This window comes from Centrocercus urophasianus, unplaced genomic scaffold (assembly GCF_019232065.1).
Source record: "Centrocercus urophasianus isolate 14NV4802_14NV808 unplaced genomic scaffold, USGS_Curo_1.0 seq_18, whole genome shotgun sequence".
Classification (NCBI taxonomy): domain Eukaryota; kingdom Metazoa; phylum Chordata; class Aves; order Galliformes; family Phasianidae; genus Centrocercus; species Centrocercus urophasianus.
The window spans coordinates 3,848,848-3,870,572 of NW_024884733.1; the positions used below are offsets into that span (position 1 = coordinate 3,848,848).

The 21,725-nt window shown below is 44.5% G+C and overlaps 1 protein-coding gene across 3 annotated transcripts in view; it reads left to right on the plus strand.

The window, feature by feature from the left end:
- RASAL2 (RAS protein activator like 2) overlaps positions 1-21,725 on the plus strand; it is a 149,978-nt gene that overhangs the window by 18,671 nt on the left and 109,582 nt on the right. Inside the window, exon 1 of one of the 3 annotated variants that reach the window (XM_042819279.1) lies at positions 10,622-10,790. The exons of the other annotated variants lie outside the window; for them this stretch is intronic. Coding sequence (XP_042675213.1) covers positions 10,742-10,790 — 49 coding nt within the window. The 5' untranslated portion in view covers positions 10,622-10,741. Of the gene's footprint in view, positions 1-10,621; positions 10,791-21,725 lie in introns of those variants that run through there. 3 annotated transcript variants of the gene reach the window in all.

Sequence of the window (21,725 nt, forward strand, 5' to 3'; positions counted from 1 at the left end):
GCAACCATCCAGGAGCTATGTAAAGCAGATCTGAGCATGGCTTGTGCCCTGCTGAGCCCAAGTCCCACATCAGCTGTAGTTTGCCAACACGGTGTGGATGCAGCTGGTGACCCTGGGTGCTGCACCCATCACTGCTGCTGCCCGTGGCTGCCCCTTGCCCTGCTGTGCTCCATCATGGCAAGGTTACTTTGCTTTTCAATCTGCTGCTGACACAAAGTAGCTGGCTTTTCAGCTCTGTCTCCCATATTTACTACGGAGAGTTTTAATTTTTTAAATGCATTAAACAGGATATAAGGTCGTTAACTTTGACTTCACCTTGCACCATCTTGCAAACAAATCAGTGGCTATCGTGGTGCCCTTCCCAGAACTGGGTGTGGTGGCTGAAATAAACCATCTCAGAGCACAAAGGAACAGAGTCCTATTGTTTCAGGCAGGCAGAAAGATGACTTCTGAAGGCTAAACTGTGCTGTTGCATTTTTCAAGTAGGATATTCGTACTGCTCCTGTCGCTTTTCCTCCGATCTTATTATTTTGTTGATTATCTAAATAAGGTAATCCTACAAGGAGCCTTCGGGGCCAATTTCTGTCATTTGAAGCTCGTTTCGAACGATCTGCTCCAATTTAATTGCGGAATTTCAGTGAGTGGCTTTGAAGTGTTCCTTTGCATCGAGATCTCATTAGGGATTTCAGTGGAGCAGAAACTCCCCGGGCAGCTGCCTCTACACCTCACCTCACAGCAGCGCTCTGCTCCTTGCTTTTCTCCTCTCCATCGTTACCCACCCAGCTTATGTCTGGCCCAGATCTTAGTTGTGATGCTACGAATGCAGTGCCAGACAGAATTCTGTCTTGTACATCCAAGCCAGGCTGGATTCGGTGCCTCCATAGCAAATGGGAATGACTGGAAAGCAAGAGGGCCTGAGTTCAGCATTGCTACAGGTCTGAATTGTTCCCCATAAAGTAATATATGCCATATAGCAACACAGGGCTTTGTTAAACCTTTGTTTTTATTTACGAGCTGCATTCCTCAAGGTAGGGAAATGTGAAGGAAAGGTTTCCCTCTAAGGGACAATGGTTAGTGGGCAGAAAGGGGGTGGTTTATGTTGGACTAGATCATCTTAGAGGTCTTTTCCAACCTTAGTGATTCTATGATTCTGTACAGCCTAATGTTACTCCTCCCATACCTATTCTTTCAGATGCATTCTTGTGTGCCTCTTCTGTCCTATCTCTGTTTTCTTTTGGAGCAAATCTGATAGAATGACATTGATGTGAGGAGAAAGAAAAAAAAAAAAAAAAAAAAAAAAAAAAGATCTAATAATTCAAGTATCCTATTTCACTGTGAACCTGATGATAAAAATGCAAGAGCTAACATCTTAACATCTTGTCGGTGATTCTTTCAGGCTGTTTGCATTTCTACCACTGCCGACCAACATTTGATTTTTCAGTCTCCTTTGGAAATGTAAAATTGAAATTTAAAAACTCTCTCTCTACTTCAGATGGAAAGCTGTGACAGTGCAAGCTTTAAGTGTGCCAGAGCAACATGTGCTGGTCAAATGAGATAAATATTTGATATCCTTCAGCCCCGGTAACAAAGGGACTGCAATCTGTACAGTCCCTCCTGCCCCAGTGCGCTGCAAGTTGCTGACTGCTTGCCTATGGCTGTGTGCAGTTTTCTTTGCGTATGAGATATAGGTAAGGCACTAAGTGAAAGAAGCATGCAACGTGCATAGATGCCCCCTCCCTGGAGGTGTTTGAGGAGAGCTGGATGGGGCTGTGAGCAACCTGCTGTGATGGGAGGTGTCCCTGCCTATAGCAGGGGGTTGTAACTAGATGATCTTAAAGGTCCACTCCAACCCAAACCGTTCTGTGTTTCCTATGAAAGGAGGTAGCAGGAAACACTGCATGTCTTTTTTACCAGGGTTTCTTTGTGAGTAAGCTGGTCTTGAGGACTGTTTGCCTCACCTTTATTTCTTTATCTCTTTTTCCTTTTGCTCATCCTCAGGAGTGCTGAAGCTTTTGCCACGAGGAGAATGTAATAACATGGCAGTCTTTCCAAAGAACTGGACAGCCTTCCTCACACTTACTCTTTGACTTTTCTGTGCCTTGTACAGCTGTCTCCTCTTCAAGCAGCTTTCCCTGTGCATTGAATTACCTGTAATATAGATGTAGGAGCTCCTGATTGATCTTTTTTTTTCTTCTTCTTTTTTTTCCTGTTGTAAGGGGTAGAGGTGAGTAATGGAGAGGTATTTCCTTTCTTCTGAGCAGTTAGAAAAACAGAGCAACCCAGAATGTGTCCAGGCTGCAAGTAGGATTGGTGTGTAGAGTTGCAGGGGATTTAAGCAGGAATGGTGGCTGTGCATGAGTTTGACAATATCTACATACCACCTACCCATAAAAAGCAGACACTGTGATATTCTTTGAATAAGTCAGATATTTTCCCAATTATGTTCAGTTCTCCAGAATCACAGTGTGGGACTAAGATAAAGTCAAATTAATCTGAAGTTGTAGAAAACATGCAAATAGCTTCTGTGGCTAATTTGGATAAGCTTGACCCGAGCAGCTAAATTTGGTTTACAGTGTCATTTACCCAATAAAATGGCTGAGAACGTGTGCCTTTGAAGGATGGCTCTCAGGCTGTGGGATAACTTTGCTGGGGCTCTCGGGGTGTCTCAATGATCCCAGCACCTCCCTGCCATGCCAGGAGCTGCCTTCTGGAATCAGAATCATTTCCACTGCAATAACATCACTACGAATTGCAGCACTGTGTTTTACTTTACTAACAGCAAGGAAATCCATTTATTTCAATGGCATCTGAGAATTTTTATTGTTAATCTGCTGTATGCAAGGCAAATGAGACTTAGCTGCTAGGTTTCTAAATGTGGCCTGAGTGAAATGAAGTTCTTTGCAGTGCAATTTTTATTTTTAACAGCACCATTCATTATTCCATAAGGAGGTGATGTCTCACTGCTGCTTTTCTCACTGCTCTACTCTTTCCTTCTGCAGTTCCAGTTGCTTCCCCAGCCACGTTTGCATTGAAAATGCCACTGATGGAGCTGTGGCCCCTGGGGTGGCTGCATTTGGGCCAACTGTCATCACATTGGCTCAGTGCTGTAATTACAGAGCTGCCAGAGTCATCCCTGAAGCCAGGCACATGTCGCTGCTGCACGCCTGCTCTGAGGTGCAAAGTGTAGAAGGTGATTTGTAGCTCCCAACACACATTATAATACATCCTGGCAAGTTCTGTTTATCTGTGAGAAGTTGGGAAAGTATTTTCTGCTCCCATCATGGCTTCAAATGGCACATTTAGCCACTGTGTTCCACCTGTGCTGCTGCCTGCAGCTTGGGAAGAATGCGACTGCTCCTGCAGCATCCTGGATGGAATCTGCTGCAGAGCTCAGTACAGGGCTGTGCAGGAAGCTGCACTGGGGATTGCATTCATCACAGCTGCTCAGCTGACTGCAGAGAGAGCAGGGAGGGTGGACACTGTGGGAAGCAGGATTTTTCTGGGATTTCGGCTGCGTTGCCAGCTTGCTATTCCAGAGGAGGAGGCAGATGGAGAGGAAGGCTTCGTATTTTTATTAGCAACAACTGTGCAAGCAAACTTAATTTGGCATTCTTAAGCCTGTTGGTGTTTTTCCAACTTTACCCCTCAGCTGTTGTTAACTGCATTGCAGAGGCCTCACTAATCCTGCAACTTCACATTGTCTCCATCGCTGCTATTTATATGCGAGGATTCAGATTGCATGGCAGATTAACTTAACATTCCCTTTTATTTTTAATTCTAGTATAAATATTTCCTCAAGTCTCTGGAAAAATGTGCCTGGCACCTCCTAGCCTGAGGACGCATGCTTGTTAACTGAGGTGAAAAATACCTGTACCATCGTGTCCCTTAGGGTTTCCATAGGAATGAATCAGTTCCGTGCAATTCATTTGTTGCAATTCCTATGTTTCACCTCTTTCCCCACCCCCAAAACAGCCACACTAGCTTTATTCTTCCTCCTCTCTCATTTCCTTCTTGCTTGGCTCATGGTATATCTCATCCTGTCCCTTTTGTCTGTGGGCTTCCTTTCCTTACAGCTGCCCCGTGCCATCTTGCTCATTTCCTATCAAAATAAATATTCTTTTGGCAGTGATGTTCTCTTAGTTGTCCTCTACCTGTGCTCTTTTTCAGTCTGTTGGGGAACAGGAAAGGTTTCCAGCAACTGTCTGTAGAAGGCAGAGCTTTCACTTGTGTCTGCCATGATGACAGCCATTGCCACCCACTGTACTTCCAGATTTGCACTTTATTCAGGGAAATAAGTGCTCGAGGGAGTTTGTGTTTTGCACTCACCCTGCCCCACCTCCCTTAATGCAGTCTTTTTGTGCAAAACTCTGTTGTGTAACTAATTCTTAGCAGGTTATTGACGCGGTGCTGGTGATTTAGTATTTGAAATCATGTTTTGGGGCTCAAAGTGCCTTTCACCTTTGATGAAAATGGCATCCCAGAATGGTTTTGCCCTTCTGGGGAAGGCTTCTCTTAGTAAGTGAACTGTTGGCTTTGTGTCGGTTGTATTCCATCACACAGTGGGCACAGTGGTGTTGAGTGGTCTTTTCCAACCTTAATGATTCTCTAGAATCCTTCTAGGATTCTTAACCCCTCTAGGAAAACCTTGGCAGCTTGTGTGTGCAGCTGGGCTACATCCTGAAGTTTTGCAGCCACTGCTGAATTACAGTCGCAAGAAAGCGGCTACAGCCGTCAGCTCTGCTTCCAAGTAAGTAAATTGGTGCTTGTGCAGAAGTTATTCCTTCTGGAGAAAGAGCAGCTCTTTCAACAGTGTTGCCCCTGCTTCTTGCTTTTGACAAACTTCTTGTTTCCAGACAAACTTCTGAAGAGGAAGAAAGAGAGGAATGTGGGTGGCATTGGTTTCTTCTTGCTGGGTAGTCACTGAAGTGCAGAAAAGGGGGAAATTCCCTGCCTCTCATTTAGTAACAGAGCTGGAAGCTTATGGGAAGGTGGGATTTACCTTGGGCTGTGGTGTCTTGCAGCTTTCCTCTTCCCACCTACTCCAAAAGACTGCACTGTGGCAGGGGCGTGCATGTGCCTGCTCAGGGCAAAGCAGATTGGGAAAAGTTGTCCGAAACATTTGAAACTGACTGCTTTTCTATTTCACTAAAGGACAAATGATTACTTCCCGAAGCCAGGCAGTCAGACTTTCACACAGCCAGCCTAAAAATCCCTGATTTCTCAAAACTGATAGTTTTGATGTGCATGATGACATGGGACTGAAATGCTCGTTTGAGGTTTCCTGAGGAAAAATAAATCCTTTTGCACATGGGTTACCTTTGGTTTCAGGGCTTATTTCGGAGAGCAAATTACAAGGTACTGATGTGGTTCTGAGCTCTTCTGTTTTCATTGCAAATGTGCTCAAGTTCAGGGATTAAGTATGGGTTTTGTGGCAGCTGTCTGCCAACTGCAAGAGCGTGTGGCCTCGTACGGAGTTACAGCAAAGGAGAATCTGAAGTCGTTTTTAAAAGGAGAGACGTCAAGTCCCTTTTCCAGCTTATGTACACCTGTCTACCTTGGGCTAGGGACTGCAGAATTCTGCATGAGGACTGGGAGAGTGCAAAGACACGATCTGACTGCACGTTTCTTCCACTCTCTCCATATTTTTTAATACATTGTAGAAATCGTAGCGTTTTAATTTCCCCCTCCTCCCTCTCACTGACTTCCCCTTTCCCTTCTTTCCTCCCTTGCTTTTGAAAGTGTGGCTTGTTTAAGGAGCTAATAAGGATCTCTTTATTGTTCATTTTACTGAAAAGCACCTCAGCCTGCGCAGTGAACCAGGGGCTGTTTCTCATTCTGTCTCCACTAAATTTCCTGTTTGCCCGGATTTTGGGTTATTCACTCGGCAGCTAACGGAGGCAATTAGGCTGCTGAGAACTCCTTGCAGCTGAGGTCTGCCAGGCTGGCAATCAGGGCCGTCTGTCAGCCACAAAGGCTTTCCCCTGTACTGGCAATGACATAATTTGTGCATTTTTCAAAGACAATTCCTCACGGTTCAGATTTCCCATCTTCTGAATTTAGCTTCTTGTCTTTTTTTAAAATGTGTGCATCTCAAATTACAACTCCAAAGCAATCTTGAGCATTGCCTTTCCTTGTGTGTTTGTGTAGGAAATTGTCTCGCAGGACAGAGAGCAGAGTGGGAGAGAATCTGCAAGTTCTTCCTTATAGTGGAATGGAAAACCTTACCCTTCTTACAGACTTTGTGTTTGGTCCTCTTCAAGATACCGGGTTAACTCCAGCCAAGATGTGCTCATCGTGTACATTGTGCCAAGTGTTTCTCATCTCCAGCACAGTGAAGTTTGTATTCTGGGGGGGGGGAATTTTTTGCTTATCCTTCAGCAGACAACTTGTAGCTGCTGGGATGGCCCTGCAGATCCCTTCCCTGAGGACAGACGTGTTGTCCCCTCCTCTGCACACACTGTACTTGACTTCTGCTTCCCTCTAGCAGAGGATCTGGCCTCTGCTTGCTGGCCTCTGTTTGTTGTTTGTTTGCATTAGGTTAGTTTTTTTTGTTTTTGGTTTTTTTTTGGCAACTGTATTGCAGTACTTTCCTTGTCTTGTTGAAAGTTAATAGCAATGTTTGGTTTTGACCTCTTTGAGGATACAGCTTTGAATACAACTTGCTGTCTTATCAGTGCGTCTCTGAAGCTGTATGTGGTCCTTCTCTTCCTACGGAATCACAGCATGGGTGGGTCAGAAGGGACCCCAAAACCTTCCAGAGCCTCCTGCCATGGGCTGGCTGCCTCCCAGCTGAGGCTGCTCAGGGCCCATCCATGGCCTGGGACACTTCCAGGGATGGGGCACCCACAGCTCTGGGCAGCGGTGCCAGGACCTTATTACCTACAGATGTCTCATAAAGTGTTATCGTATCATGTTGTCATATCAAGTTTAGAGTTAGATGAGTTTTTCCACGCTGGACACATTTTGCAGGTGGTAAAGGTGGGGAATTGGTGCGTATCTGTAGAGGTAAACTTTAGAAATGAACGTGTGAATGTGAATATATTTCTTTAATAATCCAGCAAGTCTTTCATCTTTTTTTTTTTTTTTTTAAATTGAATACAGACTATGTAAATACTTCGAGAACGATCAAAACTATTACCACATCACTGATCTCCTCCATTGACCCATCTGTGAGATGTTTAATCTCTTCTTTTTTGAAAAGTGTGTGTTTCTCAATTTCAAAAGCAGCCTTCCACCGCCCAGTGTGTCTCAGGAAGCAGCTCCTGCTGGCTCCTTGTCACTGTGCCACTGTTCTTTCAGGGATGGCTGAACACTCTGGGCTTTTCCTGTTGCTGTGTTGAGGAGCAGCCTGTCCCACACCCTGTTATACAGCCACCTGAGCCAATGAAATGCCAACCCACCAAGAGCTTCATTGCCACCACGAGAGCCATCCCAAAGGACCTGCAGCCACCTCCTGGATGCCCCGCGTGCTTTCTGTACGTGCTTGCTCCTTGCATACACCAGCAGACATGCAGTGCTATCACTTTGCCATCCTTTAATGAGGTTTTCAGTAATCATTCTGATTTCAAGAGTGCATTTTGCTTCTGAAATGAGAAGTGATTGGTGCTTTTGGGATCTGCATAGGGACAGTAGATGTGGACTTCTAAAGTGACCCGTTCAGCTGAGTGCCTGAGAAACAAAGTGACTCGATTCGCTGCTTATATTTAGTATCATTACCTACTGCATTAGGTTCTGTTTTCTTCTGTTTCTGTTCAGGAAGGTTAACAGGGAAAACGCCCAGCAGAAAGCATTTGTGTGCTTATCAGAAGGCAAACGTGTGGAAAACATTGGGTCAGCGTACTGGATGTCAGCTTTTCTTAAAGAGCACATGGAAGGAGGAGTATTCAGGGCTGGAGAGAGGATGTCCTTCCTTTTGGTGAAGCTGGGAGCGTTGGAGGTGCTCGTGGATCCTCAGCTTAAACATGACCTGAAATCACAACTCCCTCCTAGTTGCTTAGTTCAGAGCTGTGTATCATAGATATGAGATCCTAAACTTAGCATATGTAAAAAGGGGATAGATGCCAGGAGATCCATGAACCTGGGCAGGCTGAGATTGAGAGGGAGCACGGCTCCTTCCATTTCTGGAGCTAGTGAGGAGCTGTGATCAGCTCTCATCACCGAAGTGGAGAACACGCAGATGAATTTGGTGTGCGCCAGGTGAAGTCCCTGACACTGGAGGAGCACAGAAGAAGCTGAAAACGGTTTTGCTGACCTCAGTCCTGTGTGCTGCTCTTTGTTCTCCCCATCTCAGCACATTATGGTGTTAGCTGATCCCAAAAACTTCTCCAAGGGGTCAAGCAGCCAGACAGTTCCTTTTATGTGACCTCAGCCGAATATCCTATCCAAGACCATTTCTCTTTTCTTTATGGTGTGTCAGAAGCAGAAGAGCAGCTGTTGTATTTTTCCCTGTATAAAGACAAGAAGGAATTTGACTTCTCAGAGCACAGCTGCTAGAAGCAGCACTGTTTGCTTCCCCCTGCTCCCAGGCTGTCTTGTCCTGGAGCTTGTTATGGCTACTGCACCTTCAGAACCAGGCTGAGGAGCGCGGGCTGCCTGGGTACCCACAGTGATCACTCTGTAGGATGTTGCCAGTCTTCATAGAATCTTGTGGTGTCTCCTGAGATTTCCTCTGATAGCAGCATCACCCTGCCGAGGAATCCCTGCTAATATTTGTGTGGTAGTTGTTTCAGCACTTGGCAGGGGTGAGGGCGTTAATGTGAAGCCTCCTTTGGCTGGCGCGTCTGCAAGGATGATTTGTGGGTAGTGCTGTCCCAGCATTATCATTATATCTGAACAATGAAATTCTGGATGTCTTTTTGTAGATGTGCACATAAACACTTGTATTAAGGCAGTGAGTTGTATTTGGACTTGTATTTGTATTTGGACTCTGCAAACCTCTCATTTTCTTCTGTACAGATCTCTTTTCCAAACGAGGACAGGCTGTTGTATGGATTTCTTAATGCCAAGTGCTGCTTCCCTGCACAGCATTATTGCTGTACACCAGGTGAGCAGCTGGACGTCCTTAAGGACTGCCCAAGAGATCAAAGAAGGTCCTAGAGGGTTCTGGGGTATGCACAGGGCTGTGGAACCAGGCACCCAGGCACTGCCCTCTTGCAAGGTATGGATCTGCACTGTTGTGGTAGGAGCTCCAAGCCCAAACGTGGCCTCTCATTTCATCGTTGGAGATGTTTTTGAATCCAAATGTTGGAGGTGGAGGTTGACCACAGGACCCACATAAATGACACACAGGAAAGAGCCTTTTCTGACCCTGCTTCTTCAATCCTGCATTCTGTGCCTTTGGGAATAGCGGAATTCAGTCTTACTTTACGTGCATGGCATGATTTGAGAATTGAGTTTGCCATGAAAGACAGAATGGGAAGAGGTGGTCTGTAGGACCTTTCAGTAGGCAGCCTTGCAGGACAATAAGAGGGACATGTGTTGAATAGTCACAGATATTCAGTGTTCCAGCTTTAGCAGAAGAAAACTTTTTATTGCAGTGTTCTCAAATAGGGAAATAAAAATAGCACAAAGCTCTCTGAAAAGACGTGAGGTGGCAGCTCTTTCAGAAAGGCTGGTTTTTTTAAATCATTTTTGAGCAAAGAACTGCCAAGCCATCAGTTTTCTTTTTGCTCAGCCTCTTGCTGGCCGTTGTACCGTTTCGTCTGAGAAATCAGATCGCTGTCAGGCATTATTTCATTAGTGTAACCCACGAAGATAGTTGCTGGAGAGCTGGTGCAGTGGTTTTGCTCTTCTGTGCAGAAGAAGTGGGTGCTGTGTGGTGTGGTGTGTGCCAAGAGGTGGGAGCTGCTGCAGGTTAAACATTATTGCAAGCCATCTGAAGGCTGAAGGAGCCTGGAGCTGTGTGGGTGAGCGGAACATCTCTCCAAGCACAAGCAGGCTTTTAAACATCAGAGAGGATGGCATTGCCTTCTGCCTCATCCCTGCATGCTCCTGCTGCCATCTGCCATTGCTGCTAGAAGCTGGTGGCTGCCGATGGCTGGTTTGGGGTCAGGACTGGAGTTCCAGCCACCAGCTCTTACGTGGATCCAGGCTCAGTATCCCTGCCCCGTGCATGGGTTGGAGACAGTGGTGCTTTCCTGGGGGCTCGTTTTGGCATCTGCCTTTCTCTGTTTGCCTTCAGGACTGATGTGAAGTCTCTCCTACTGCTGCTCCGCTTACAAGGTGCTTTGTGCTGGAAATGAGGAGGCTCTCCAGAGGAGGAAGCAGTGTCTCCTGTTTGTCTTGAGTTATCCTATCATGACAATGGCTTCAGAATTTGCCTAATGTAAAAGCAAGGCTTAATCTGACGGGAAGATGTTTGTGTATTTAAAATAGTTACTTCTAGCCGGGACCACTCCCTGCTTTTGTCCTTCCCTGCCGGACTTTTCAGCTTCGCTTGGCTAACATGAACTGCTTGTTTACACCAGAGATACTGGAGCATGAAGAAGGAAGTCGGTACATTTAGCACTGATTCAGTTCCAAGCTTCCTGTGCGTGTGCACACACGTGTGTGTGTGTGTGTGTGTGTGTGTGTGTGCAGGGTGTTTGCAGCCTCCTCCATCCAGAGCCTGTGCAGCCTCCGCAGAAGCAGCAGCAGGACCGGCGCGGGCAGACACAGGGGCTGGATGCTGGAGGGTTTTTAAAGCTCTTCCACCCAGTTTGATTCAGAGCAGGTTTAGACAACAACGGGTAAAAATTCTGGTATGGCAAGCCTGGTGAGGAAGATGCTAGTGCAGACAAAGCCATGGAGCGGTGAGTAGGAGAAACCTCTTGCTTGATGGAAAAGATAACTGAGCAGAAAGCATTCTTGTAGATGCCTACAAGCAGGCAGAGAGCTTTTGGGTTTTGTTATTATATTCGTGTCCCATTTCCAGTGTGAGATGGCTACTTGGAAACATCAAGAACTTTGTCCATTGGGAATGAGGTGATGAGAGGAGCGTGCCAGCCACTGGGCAGACTTCACTCTTAAGCCCATTCCTCAGCCTGCCCAGGATTTCTGCCTTGGCTTTTGGCTCTGTGACAGCAGCTGTCTGTGGACGTGGGATGGCTTTTTATTTGAGGGTTTTTATTTGTTGCTAACTGGGTTTCAGTAGGTTGTTCTGTTGCGTTGTTACAGAGATGGTTGTGTATTTGGGATTTTAAAATGTTCCAGCCTGTGCCTGGGGTTTTTCATTTATATTTACAGTGTTTGTTCAACTCTTATTTGTGCAAATTAGCATAATTGTAGGGCTTGATTATATGTGGAGCTGGTGAGTGTTTTTAAGAGGCTGGCTTGGGAGTTCATTGTTGGATGTGTGTCTTCTCTGGTGTAGGTGTTCTTTCTTTATGCAGTGCAAAGCAAACATCATAAACTGCCACAGCAGGGAATAATTTTTATCTCCGTGTATCCGTCTGTAATAGAGTAGAAATCTACCCGATGGGATGGGGTGTGGGAGCCAGAATAGCCCCCCAGCAGGGAGCCTGCCCTGTGCAGATGGTAGGAGGTCCCAAGCTGAGCCTGGTGCCATCAGGCTCCAGGTGCATGCAGGTGCCCATGTTCTCAATGTGTGAGCCCCAGTGAACGGTTGTTCTTGGAAAATTGGGCTTCTGTGTGAATTACTCACTGCTGTTATTCTCTCCCCAAGCAGCAGTTTGTTTGGTGTTTATGGAGGGGATGGTGTAGACACAGATGTGAGCAGCATCTCTTGAATAGAAGCGATGGGCTGGATGTGCCAAGCACTGCTTTGGATTTTGCTGAGAAGGAGATTTTGTTGGAAGCTGGGATTCCCTTCTAGCCCAAATCTACTTGTCTCTCTTCATTTACTCACGGCTTCTTAGAAACCATGAATTTTCTGCCTCTAGGAAAAGCAGAGATGTCATCTGAAGCTGAGTAATCTCCTTTGATTACATTTTGACAGACATGGCACCAAATACGGAGAGCTGAAGCGGAGATCTCTTTGATCTCACGATAAATAACCTGGGACTCGGAGTAAATTAACCAACCTTTGCAAAAAGAACCAGAATTAAAATAAATACAGATTTCTTTCCTTGTTTCAGAGAGGAGGAGGCTGCAGTGATGGCAGTTGAAATCTCACTTGGCAAAAAGGCTGTTGAGAATTAATTTAGAGAGCCTTTTCTGTAGAGGAGTCCAGCGGCTATTAAACGAGTAGAGCAAACATTTACCTTGCATGGATTTCTTCAGAGCAGTTGTAGCCCATCAGTGTTTAAAAGTACAATTCTCTGATGACAGAAACGTGGCCAATAGGGAAGCATGTAATAAACATCAGCTGGGTAACTTTCTGTATCTTTTCAGAGTCCCTGGAGAGGTTCTTTAGGCTTAAATCTCATTATTTACACTGCGGGGATGTGTGTTAAATGCATTTTTGAAAATAGGCCCAGGATGTTAGGAAGCTGGGGATGCTGGAATTGATATGAAGTGCAGCTGCTTGGAGGCTGGTTCTGGGGGATCTACCTGTGGGACAGCCATTTGGATAGGGCATGTGCATCCAGGCACCCTGTGTGAAGGTGTGTGCTTGGGGCAGTCTGGTTCCTGTATCTGGGGCTACAGGGATAGCTATGGCCTCTGGTTATTTCAGCTGCAGCTATATTCCATTTGCTTCAACTTCTTTTACTGACTCATCTGTGTGAATGTTTGAGGTTGGTTGTGGAAAAGAGCTGGTGGGCTCTTTGTGTAGTGCTGGTGGAACTGAACATCGTGAGGTTTGGATCTTTATTTAACAGAGAAATTATAAAGAGTGAAGGTCAAAGAAGACAAATGGCATTTTGCCAGCTTAGCAAATGCTGCTGTGTTTCTCCCCCCTCTCCTGAGATCCCTGTTGCTTTTAAAATGCTGTTTAATTTGGCTATCTGCTAGTCTACCGCTGCAGGAGAAAATGCAAATGACTGATTGGATTTGAGGTGAAACGAAAACAGCCTGAGCTAAAGAGGCATCTAAGTAAACTGAAATTGGCTCTTTGACATCGTTGTTTGCATTGTGAAATATAAAAAGACAAATGGTATGGAAAACCCAAAGCATTAAACAACAGCCAACTAACAAAGGTTTGTAGAGAAGCCCTTAGCTTAGCAGTATCCTTTGTTTTCTAACTATGAGCTATATTTCTTTTTAATTAATGCATGAAATGACACCTGTGAGTTCAGCTGCATCACTACAAAGGGTGCTGCCTTATCCTCTGCAGGCTATGTGAGGTGACGTTGGATGCGAGAAGGCGTTCAAGGAGAGTTTAAGTTGTCAGATCAAAGCTCTCAAATAGCAAAAAGCAACAGCTTTAATGGCTGCACCATCAGAACGTGACTCCCTGTGGCAGGTGGATAATGATAGTCTCACAGAAATCTCTGCTACTTCACAGGAATTTCCAGGTACAAGGAACATCTTTTATCTGAGAATGCCAATAGATAATACATGAGGGCCTTACGGTAAGTGGCCATACATGAAATAGTACAGATTTTAAAGGCAATGTGCACAAAGTTACCATATCAGCCCCGTGACCAGGTGAGCTTCAGCCTTCACTTCATCACCTGAGTGCAGTGACATTTATGCTGCTGCTCAGTTGAGCGTGCTGCTGAGCTTATTGACTAACAGCAGCATCCTGTGCAATGGGAATTCTGCAGTGTGGGTGTCAGGAGTATCCCAAGTCTGATTTGAGTGTATTAACACTGTGATTAACACAACTCTCCAGAAGGGAAAATGGTCATTAGGAAACCTTTTTAATTTCTAATATCGCTTGTTTCTGAAGATGCCTTCTGTGGCAAGTACAGCTCTGTTCTTTGTGCTATCTGTCTTTGTGTCTATCTGCTCCTCGCTACAAATAACCGCAGGGCTGTGGCAAAGCAGGTATTTCTCTGTTCAGCTTTCTGAATCTCCCAGTGCTCTCGTCTTAAGGTTTGAAGGATGTTTCTAACACCAAGCGTGTTGTGCGGCTCTTTTCCTTTCCCCACAGCAGCTCTCCACTGTACCACTATGTGAATGAACACCAACTATTGCCAATGGTGCAAAGGCTCTGAGTGTTCAGGTTCCCGTGTCAAGGTTTTTGGTTGTTATCATGATTAAATTTGCAATCCTGAGGGTTGTTATCAGATAACAGCAAGGCAGAGAATTCATTTTCAAAATGAGGTTTCCAATCTTAGTAGGGCCTGAGAGGAGAGAGCAAAAGAGGTGGTAGCTGAGGTAGAAGGAAGAGGAAATTTAAACTTTGAGTTAATACTGAAAGTTGCTTTGGGGCGGAAAGTTATAATTAGGCAAGTCAAAAATACAAACATACGTCAGTGATTAATTTCCTGCTTGTGTCTCTTGTCTTTAAAGCATAAAAGTGCCAATCTGAATCTTTTGACATTGCCAGTTAATTTCTGGGACAGTCGTGGGCAGTGGCAAGGCTCTTCCCCGAGCTGAATTCAGTTTTTTCCTGAGCAAGGGCTCAGAAATAACCACTTGTATGAAATTGCAGCTTTCTAGCTGTCAGATTTCATGAGCTCTACAGAAATGGTCCAATTGGCACAGCCAGGTAATGGTGATAATGGTAAAGCTGCGGCTGGATGTCCTTGCTGCTCTGTACTGTGCTCAGAATCCTGCAGTTAGGGGCAGACATAATAAGTACCTCTGCTTATTCCTCCCCTGTTCTTCCCCTTTGTACTGTGTGCCATGTTTCACGGCTCCGCAGTTCTGAGCTTTAAATACAAGTTTATGCCCTCATTTTCTTTTGTGAGAAATGGCGTTGCGTGCTGCTAATCTCTTTTGTGTTGCCTCACTTGTTTTTATTCTGCTTAATTTTCCCAGTAGTACAGTTTGTGGCAATTGGCTTCAGTTATTTTAGTAGGAATCCTATTGTATCACATTTAATAATAGAAAAGGATGTGAGAGCAGGGTGGTTTTTTCCTTGGCAGAATTACCCTGAAGTTGCCACCTTCTGGTTCATTCAGAAATTCCCTTAACCATGCAAAATGTAGAGACATTAGTGGTAAAGGAGCTGATGCTCTCCTTTTTATACTGCTTTCATTGCTAGCTTTAAAAGGTGTTAAAAAGAGAAGATGTGAATTGGTGTTAGACTGGGTTTGTGTTGTTTTTTTGTTTGTTTGTTTTTTCTTTGTGGTATGTATTGATTTACAGTTCATTTGATAGTCGGCAGCTGTGATCTTAAGGAGGACCTTTAGAAATGGGCTGAAATCAAAGATATGTATATGGATGAATGCTCCCGTTAGTTTCAGCAAAACATAATCTCTCAAATTCCCTATGGATTGGAATGGAATGGGTATGAGCTGTTCAGCCGTGAAAAATGCAGTGAATGCAACAGAAAAGACCCTTTGGTTTGATCCATCTATCGATTGTGTTTGATGGCTGTCAGGTGGGGAGAGCAGAGGGGAGAGGGGGAAAGTAACAGAAAAAAAATCAGTAGGTAGAGGGATAGAGGGCAGATGGGAAACTGAACTTTTCTTCCAGTAGATTTGATAATGGGATTCTGAGTAAGGAATCGATGTGCAATCTGTATCAATCTTGTTCTATTTCTGAAAACCTTTTTTAGGTTTGAAATTCCACTGTAGACTGATTTCATTAACAGAGTCACTTCAAGAGGAATGTGTGCTTTCTCACCATCGGTTAGCCTTCCTAAATGATGGGTTTGTAAACCTGCAGTCACTGAACTGAAAGGTTTAAAAAGCTCGGAGCACCAAAATGCTCCCACCAAGGCAGCCTTGCAGCCAGAGCTTCTGCAGGGTGCAAGGGCCTGGTGTCAGTAAGGCATTTTGGATCTGAAAATCTGTATTTACTGCAGGGTTGTAAATATAGAGAGCATAATTGGCTGTTCTGAAGCACTTTGGGAGTGGAAATGCTGAGTCAGGCCTTGAAGCAGTAATTGAGCACCTGGTGGAAAGCGGGGCCAACCCAGGGGAACTCAGGTGTATGCAATGAATCTGAGTGACCAGAAGGGTTGGAGCCAGGATCCATCCCTTCCCAGCCCTCATTTAAGAGTGGGCAGTGGAGGTGAGGGTATCTTGTTGGAGATCTCTCCATACCTGAAGCTTTCTGAAGGTAAGTGGCTTTTTTTTCCTTTGTTTCTGTGCCTGTTGTATTTGAGCAAACCCTTACTTGCTACAGCTTAGGACTTTGCTACTCTGCTATCTGCTGCACTTTCCATTGTGTTACAATTTTGGCATCATGAACTTATTGTTGATATTTGATGTTAATGCTGCTTTTTGGATAGTGTAGTGGAGCAAGGCTGTTAGAACCTGAGTCCCAGTCTTTGATAATGAGACCCTTCACTTCATCTGGTGGCCGTGTGGTGTCTGGTAGCTGAATACGTTGCTCTTTGTGGAAGTTATGAATGTAACAAGCTGTGATCCAAGTCATCTTAGTAGTGAAATAAGTAGATGTTCTAAAGGTCCTTGTTGAGAAAGCATATTCTTGATGCTGGAAACAAACCTGTTCTGAATACATCCTATGCATTTCTGGTGTGCATCAGTTGTAAGGGAGAAGCTGAGAAGAAGGTCCAACAGGTTTGATTAAAACATTAATATGCACATTTAAAAAAAAAAGTAAAAAATAAAACAAAATGGCCCGAGCCGTGTTAAACTCATAAGGTGATTTGTCTAGGATAATCTTGAGGATTGTCTTATTTTTAATTGCAGGAAATTATGTTCCTTGAGGGGTTTATATTTTAAGAAGATAAGCTCTGATTTATCCCTCATATATATATATATATATATATATATATATATACATACATATTTTATTTATATATACACACATTTTATATATATATATACACATATATATATAATACATATATATATAAAAATATATATATATATATATTTTTTTTTTCTCCTCTGTCCCACAGTTCATTCCATAGTAATGACCAGTTTTCTTCTGTTGGGCTTTTTCATTATTATTATTTTTAGACTAGTGACGAAATGAAAGGACCTGGTAGGCTTGATGGTTTTTTGGATGACAAGAACTTGGTTTTGTTTTGGTCTCAGTTGTCCTTATGTCTCTATGTGTTTTTGTACAGAAAGGTGATTTTTGGACTGTGTTGGTTGTGCCAATCGCACGATGGTAAAACCATACAACTTCTCCCTGAGCTAGAAGCTGTATCTTAGTCCAGTGAGGGTCTGGAATGTGATGGGGAGCAGCTGAGGGAATGCAGTGGATGAGTGTGGAGAAGAGGAGCTTAGGGGGGCCTCACTGCTCTACAGCTCCTAAAAGGAGGTTGCTGGCGGGTTTGGGGTCAGCCTCTGCTCCCAGGTAACAGTGATAGGATGAGAGGGGTTGGCCTCAAGTTGTGCCAGGAAATGTTCAGGTTGGGTATGAGGAAAAACTTCTCAGAGCGGTGATGCAGTGGCACAGGCTGCTTGGGGAGCAGTGGGGTCACCGTCCCTGGAGGTGTTCAGGAACTGGAGGTGCAACACTGAAGGATGCGGTCAATGCACGTGGTAGGGATGGGTTGAGGTTGGCTTGTGGATCTTAGAGATCGTTTCTAGCCTTTATGATTTTGCTCTCTGTATTCTCCAGGAGTCACTTGTGGCCAGCAAGGTTGCAATTTACGATGCTCCCAAAAGCAGCTCGGGTTTGGTTTGGTGCTCACCCTGTGCTTTAGGCCATGGCGGTGGCTGCAGGGCCCTCTGTGGAGGTGCCTCACTCACCCTGAGGTCCCAACTGAGTTTTCCTCTGCTTAAAAATAAAAAGAATGAGTTAAACTGGGGTGGGAAGTTGCATGCTGTCCAGGCAGCATAGTCAAGCTTCTGCCAAGCTGATCTAGAACTTCATCTCTATTTGTGGCATTCCTGTGAGATCTGACGTTGGCATTATCCTGCTCCATCCCAGCGCGGAGGGGACAGGAAGCAAAGGCCTTGTATTTAATCTATCGTGGCAGTGGTGGGAATACCAAACTGGGAGGATTTCCTGGATGTTCTTGTTTTTTTGGAAAGGAGAAAACAAAACTTGACAACAAAAAAGCCCTTGTTCTCCCAGCCTCTTCCCTTGCTGCTCCATGCCATGTCTGTGCTCATCACCCGCCCGGGCGGGACGTTTCCAGGCTGCTTTTTGAAGATATTTATAAATAAGTTGAGCTCCATCTGTTTTTTTGTGGTTTGTTTTCTTGTTTTCCCTCAAATGATTTCTTTACCGTAAGTCATTGTAGTTGTGCATAATTGATCCACTTGTGGCAGCTTGCAGCTAGCAAGGGAAGTCACAGGTGGTTTAGGCTTGTGCTGCATCAGGAATGGAGAAAAGGGGATAGAAGAATGGTCTGACAATAACCTGAGCAATGATTGCTTTGGAGAGAAACTTGTAGAAATCATATCATAGGATGGCCTGGGTTGAAAAGGACCAAAGTGATCATCTAGTTCAACCCCCTGCTCTGTGTAGGGTCACCAACCAACAGACCAAGCTGCCCAGAGCCACATCCAGCCTGGCCTTGAATGCCTGCAGGGATGGGGCATCCACAGCCTCCTTGAGCAACTTGTTCATGTATCATAATAACATAATTTAGTTTTAACTTGTCCTGAAACAGTAAGAATAAATGTGCTATGTATCTTTCATGAACTGTAATAGAGTATGAAATAGCAGGCAGAGATTTCTCTCTAGCCTTGTTCTGCCCAGCAAAGTCAAGCTTTATTTTTATAAATATCAAGATCAAGAAGGGGGCAGGTACTTTGTCAGATTTAGTAAGAAAGAGAAGTACTTCAGTGCTGCTCCTTTCCCATATGTTATGGTTATGAACTGTGTACTTCAGTAGGCTTCAAAAAAAGTCAAAGTTTAAGGCTCCATGTCTTCAATTTTTAGGTTTTGCTTCCCAACATGAATGGGATCGGTTCTTGTTGACATTCCTGCATGCTTTGGGGAAAGAAGGTGAAATAGGAATACATGGCTGGATGTGTGCTACAGCCAGGGGCATCTGTGATGGAAAGCTGTCTGTTGCCCATGGCATGGGGAGGGAGTGTGCTCTGAGCACAAGATTAGATTCTGTGATTAGGTTAATGCTGCAGCATGGGCTTAAAAACCTGGAAAAGATAATGCTGCATTAATTTACACAGCTTAATTTCTGCAGCACAATGGCAGAACACAACTAGTAATACTCCAAAAATATAACCCTGACTCAAAGAACTTTCTCCTTTTTCCCCTAATTCCCCCTCCTTCCCTCATTTCCTGCTTGGACACCCAAAGTCTGAAACTCAGAAGGGTTTTTGAATGGGATTTTTTTTTTTTCCCATGCCTTCATTTAAAAAAAAAAAAAAAATCCACCCTGTTTCTGAGGCTGTGACTCAGTGCTGCGGTGCCTATCTGCCTTGTGTCAGGACTTGGGCTGTCTGTGGGAAGCAGAACACATGCATACCTGAGGCGTGATGCAAGTTTTGAAGTTGCCCCAAGTGCACTGGGAGCATCGCATGTGCAGATCACACTGTGGCTGGCAGCCACAGCCCCCCTGCCTTGCAGGGCCTCCTGCAGCTGCACAGGCATTTGGGTAACGAGGTAAACAGTAAATAGGGGAAGGCTGTCGCATTCTAAAATGCCACTGTTGTTGGTTTGAGGGTTCTCTTGTCTTAAAAGCCTATATTTAGATTTGGCAATGAGATTTATCGCAATAATCGGGGCATTGTTTAAACAAGGTCACTGATGCGTGTGTGTTTATCTCTGCTGAACCAGATTGCTTATTTGAAGTTGAAATACCTCCAAAAATATTATGCAGAGCTATTGAAAGCTTGCGTACTCCACTCCTGCAGCATGTGGTCTTTATTAGAAAATAGCTGCAATTATTCACGTTCAGTTTTGCAGATTCAAGTCCTGAGAGATTTAAACATAAAACAGCGGAGATTTGATTACATCCTGGTTTTATGTCTGACTGCTATACGAGCGTTTTGTATGTGTAAATCTTTTTATGAAGCACAGGCTGTGATTTGTTACTAAGTGGAGACACATGAATGCCATGCAGTCAGCTGCAATTGGGATGCACGTGCTCATTAGCTTGGTCTAGCTTCAGTGGTTGCTCATGCATTTATAAAAACCAGCGAAGCTTTGTGTGTTTTATTTACAGCAAATATTTGCTTTTTGAGTGGATGGCTTGAAGCTTCAGGATACAATTTCAGTGTCAGATATGATTGCAGGCAAGGATTCTGATCCACTTGGTAAGGATGGAGCACAGTTTACTGACAATACTGCGTGGTCACAGCAAGCACAGTAGGTAATGACTTGTTTTTAGTGACAAAGCGATTAAATACAAGCCCTGAAATATACTCACGTTGTTGTTTGTTTATTTGCACAAGAGTGCGTGGGAGAAGAGTGTTGGTTGAAACTCTCCCATGAACTTGGTCACTGCTGCATGCTGGTAGGTGATTTCACTGGCCTGGCAGTAATGTGGGCTGCCAACAATTAATGGCTTCCTTTTGAAACCTCCTTTGCTTGGTATGATGGCTACAATAGTAGCAGCCTGAAGTGGCAAATATACCCTCAGATAGTTATGTAAGCAAAAAATGTTTCAGAAATATCATGTGGAGAAGCTATGCGAGAGCATAAGGTATAATTTCTCCTATTCTTTCAGTTAAAATTTCCATTTATGTGATGTAAATAATTGAGAATATTGTCAGAGAGGTTGCTGAGCTCTGCCTGCCTGCAGAAAGGGCTGGCCTGCAAAAGGGGTAATTTTCTCATGCGTAAGCTGGTGTTTGCACCTAATGAAACAAAACCTACGTCCTTCTGGAACCTAGAAGAGAAGTCATCTCTGGGCAGAGAGCTGCCTCAGAAAGGTGGTTTTAATGGTGGCAGACCTTGCTGGGAATGTGATGGCATGTGTGTTGTGTGATTCCTTTCTCACAATATCCAGTTCTTTTCTTTAGTCTCTTAGGTGTGTGCATCTGTCACAAATTTGTTCCATAATTAGGTTCAAAGAGACATTTCCTTCCATCCTTCCATCTACTCTTTGTTCTGTCCTTCCATCCTTCATTCTTCTCTCTTCAAAGCCTGATATTATCCCACATCTACTCTTTTTTAGGAGTGCCTCTTTCATACTCTGCCATCAAACACAATTTCTACAAGGTGTGCTTCACACTGCTGCTAGTACCAAGGTCCCAGCGCTGATATATGCTCATGTCCACGCTTTCATAGGATAGCCTGGATTGGAAGGAACCACAAGGATCATCAAATTCCAACCCCCTTGCCACAAGCAGGGTTGCCAGCCACCAGATCATATTGCCCAGGGCCCATCCAACCTGGCCTTGCTCTGGCCTTGCTCAGCCCTTGGCTTTTGCACCGCTGTCCTTTTGCGTGGACTGTAGGGAACGTTTCTGGTCAGAAGGCCATTGCCATTGAATAACTGCTCTTTTTCTTTCCTCACTTCTTTTTTTCTCCTCCTCCTTGTTTATAATATGATGAAATTTTAATATGGAACTCATGCACAGCACTGATTTACTATCAATTGTTGCACTTTACCTTGCTGATTTTATCATATGATCTGAAAGGGCTGTGATTTGGACGTTAGGCTAATTCTCCTGCAGCTCAAGGAATTTCACTGCCTAACTTTAGAGCCTGAAATTGATTTGGATTTGTGTGTTCCTCCTGTTGGTTGCACAGCCTACTCTTACTGCCAGTCCTGAGCAAATGCTTCTAATACGTGTGTGTGCAGGTTCAGAGCACTGCTTGTGGTTGGTCTGACAGGTACAAATACTGCTGAATGTCAGGGCTGCGTGAGCCCCTGTGCAGACAGGACA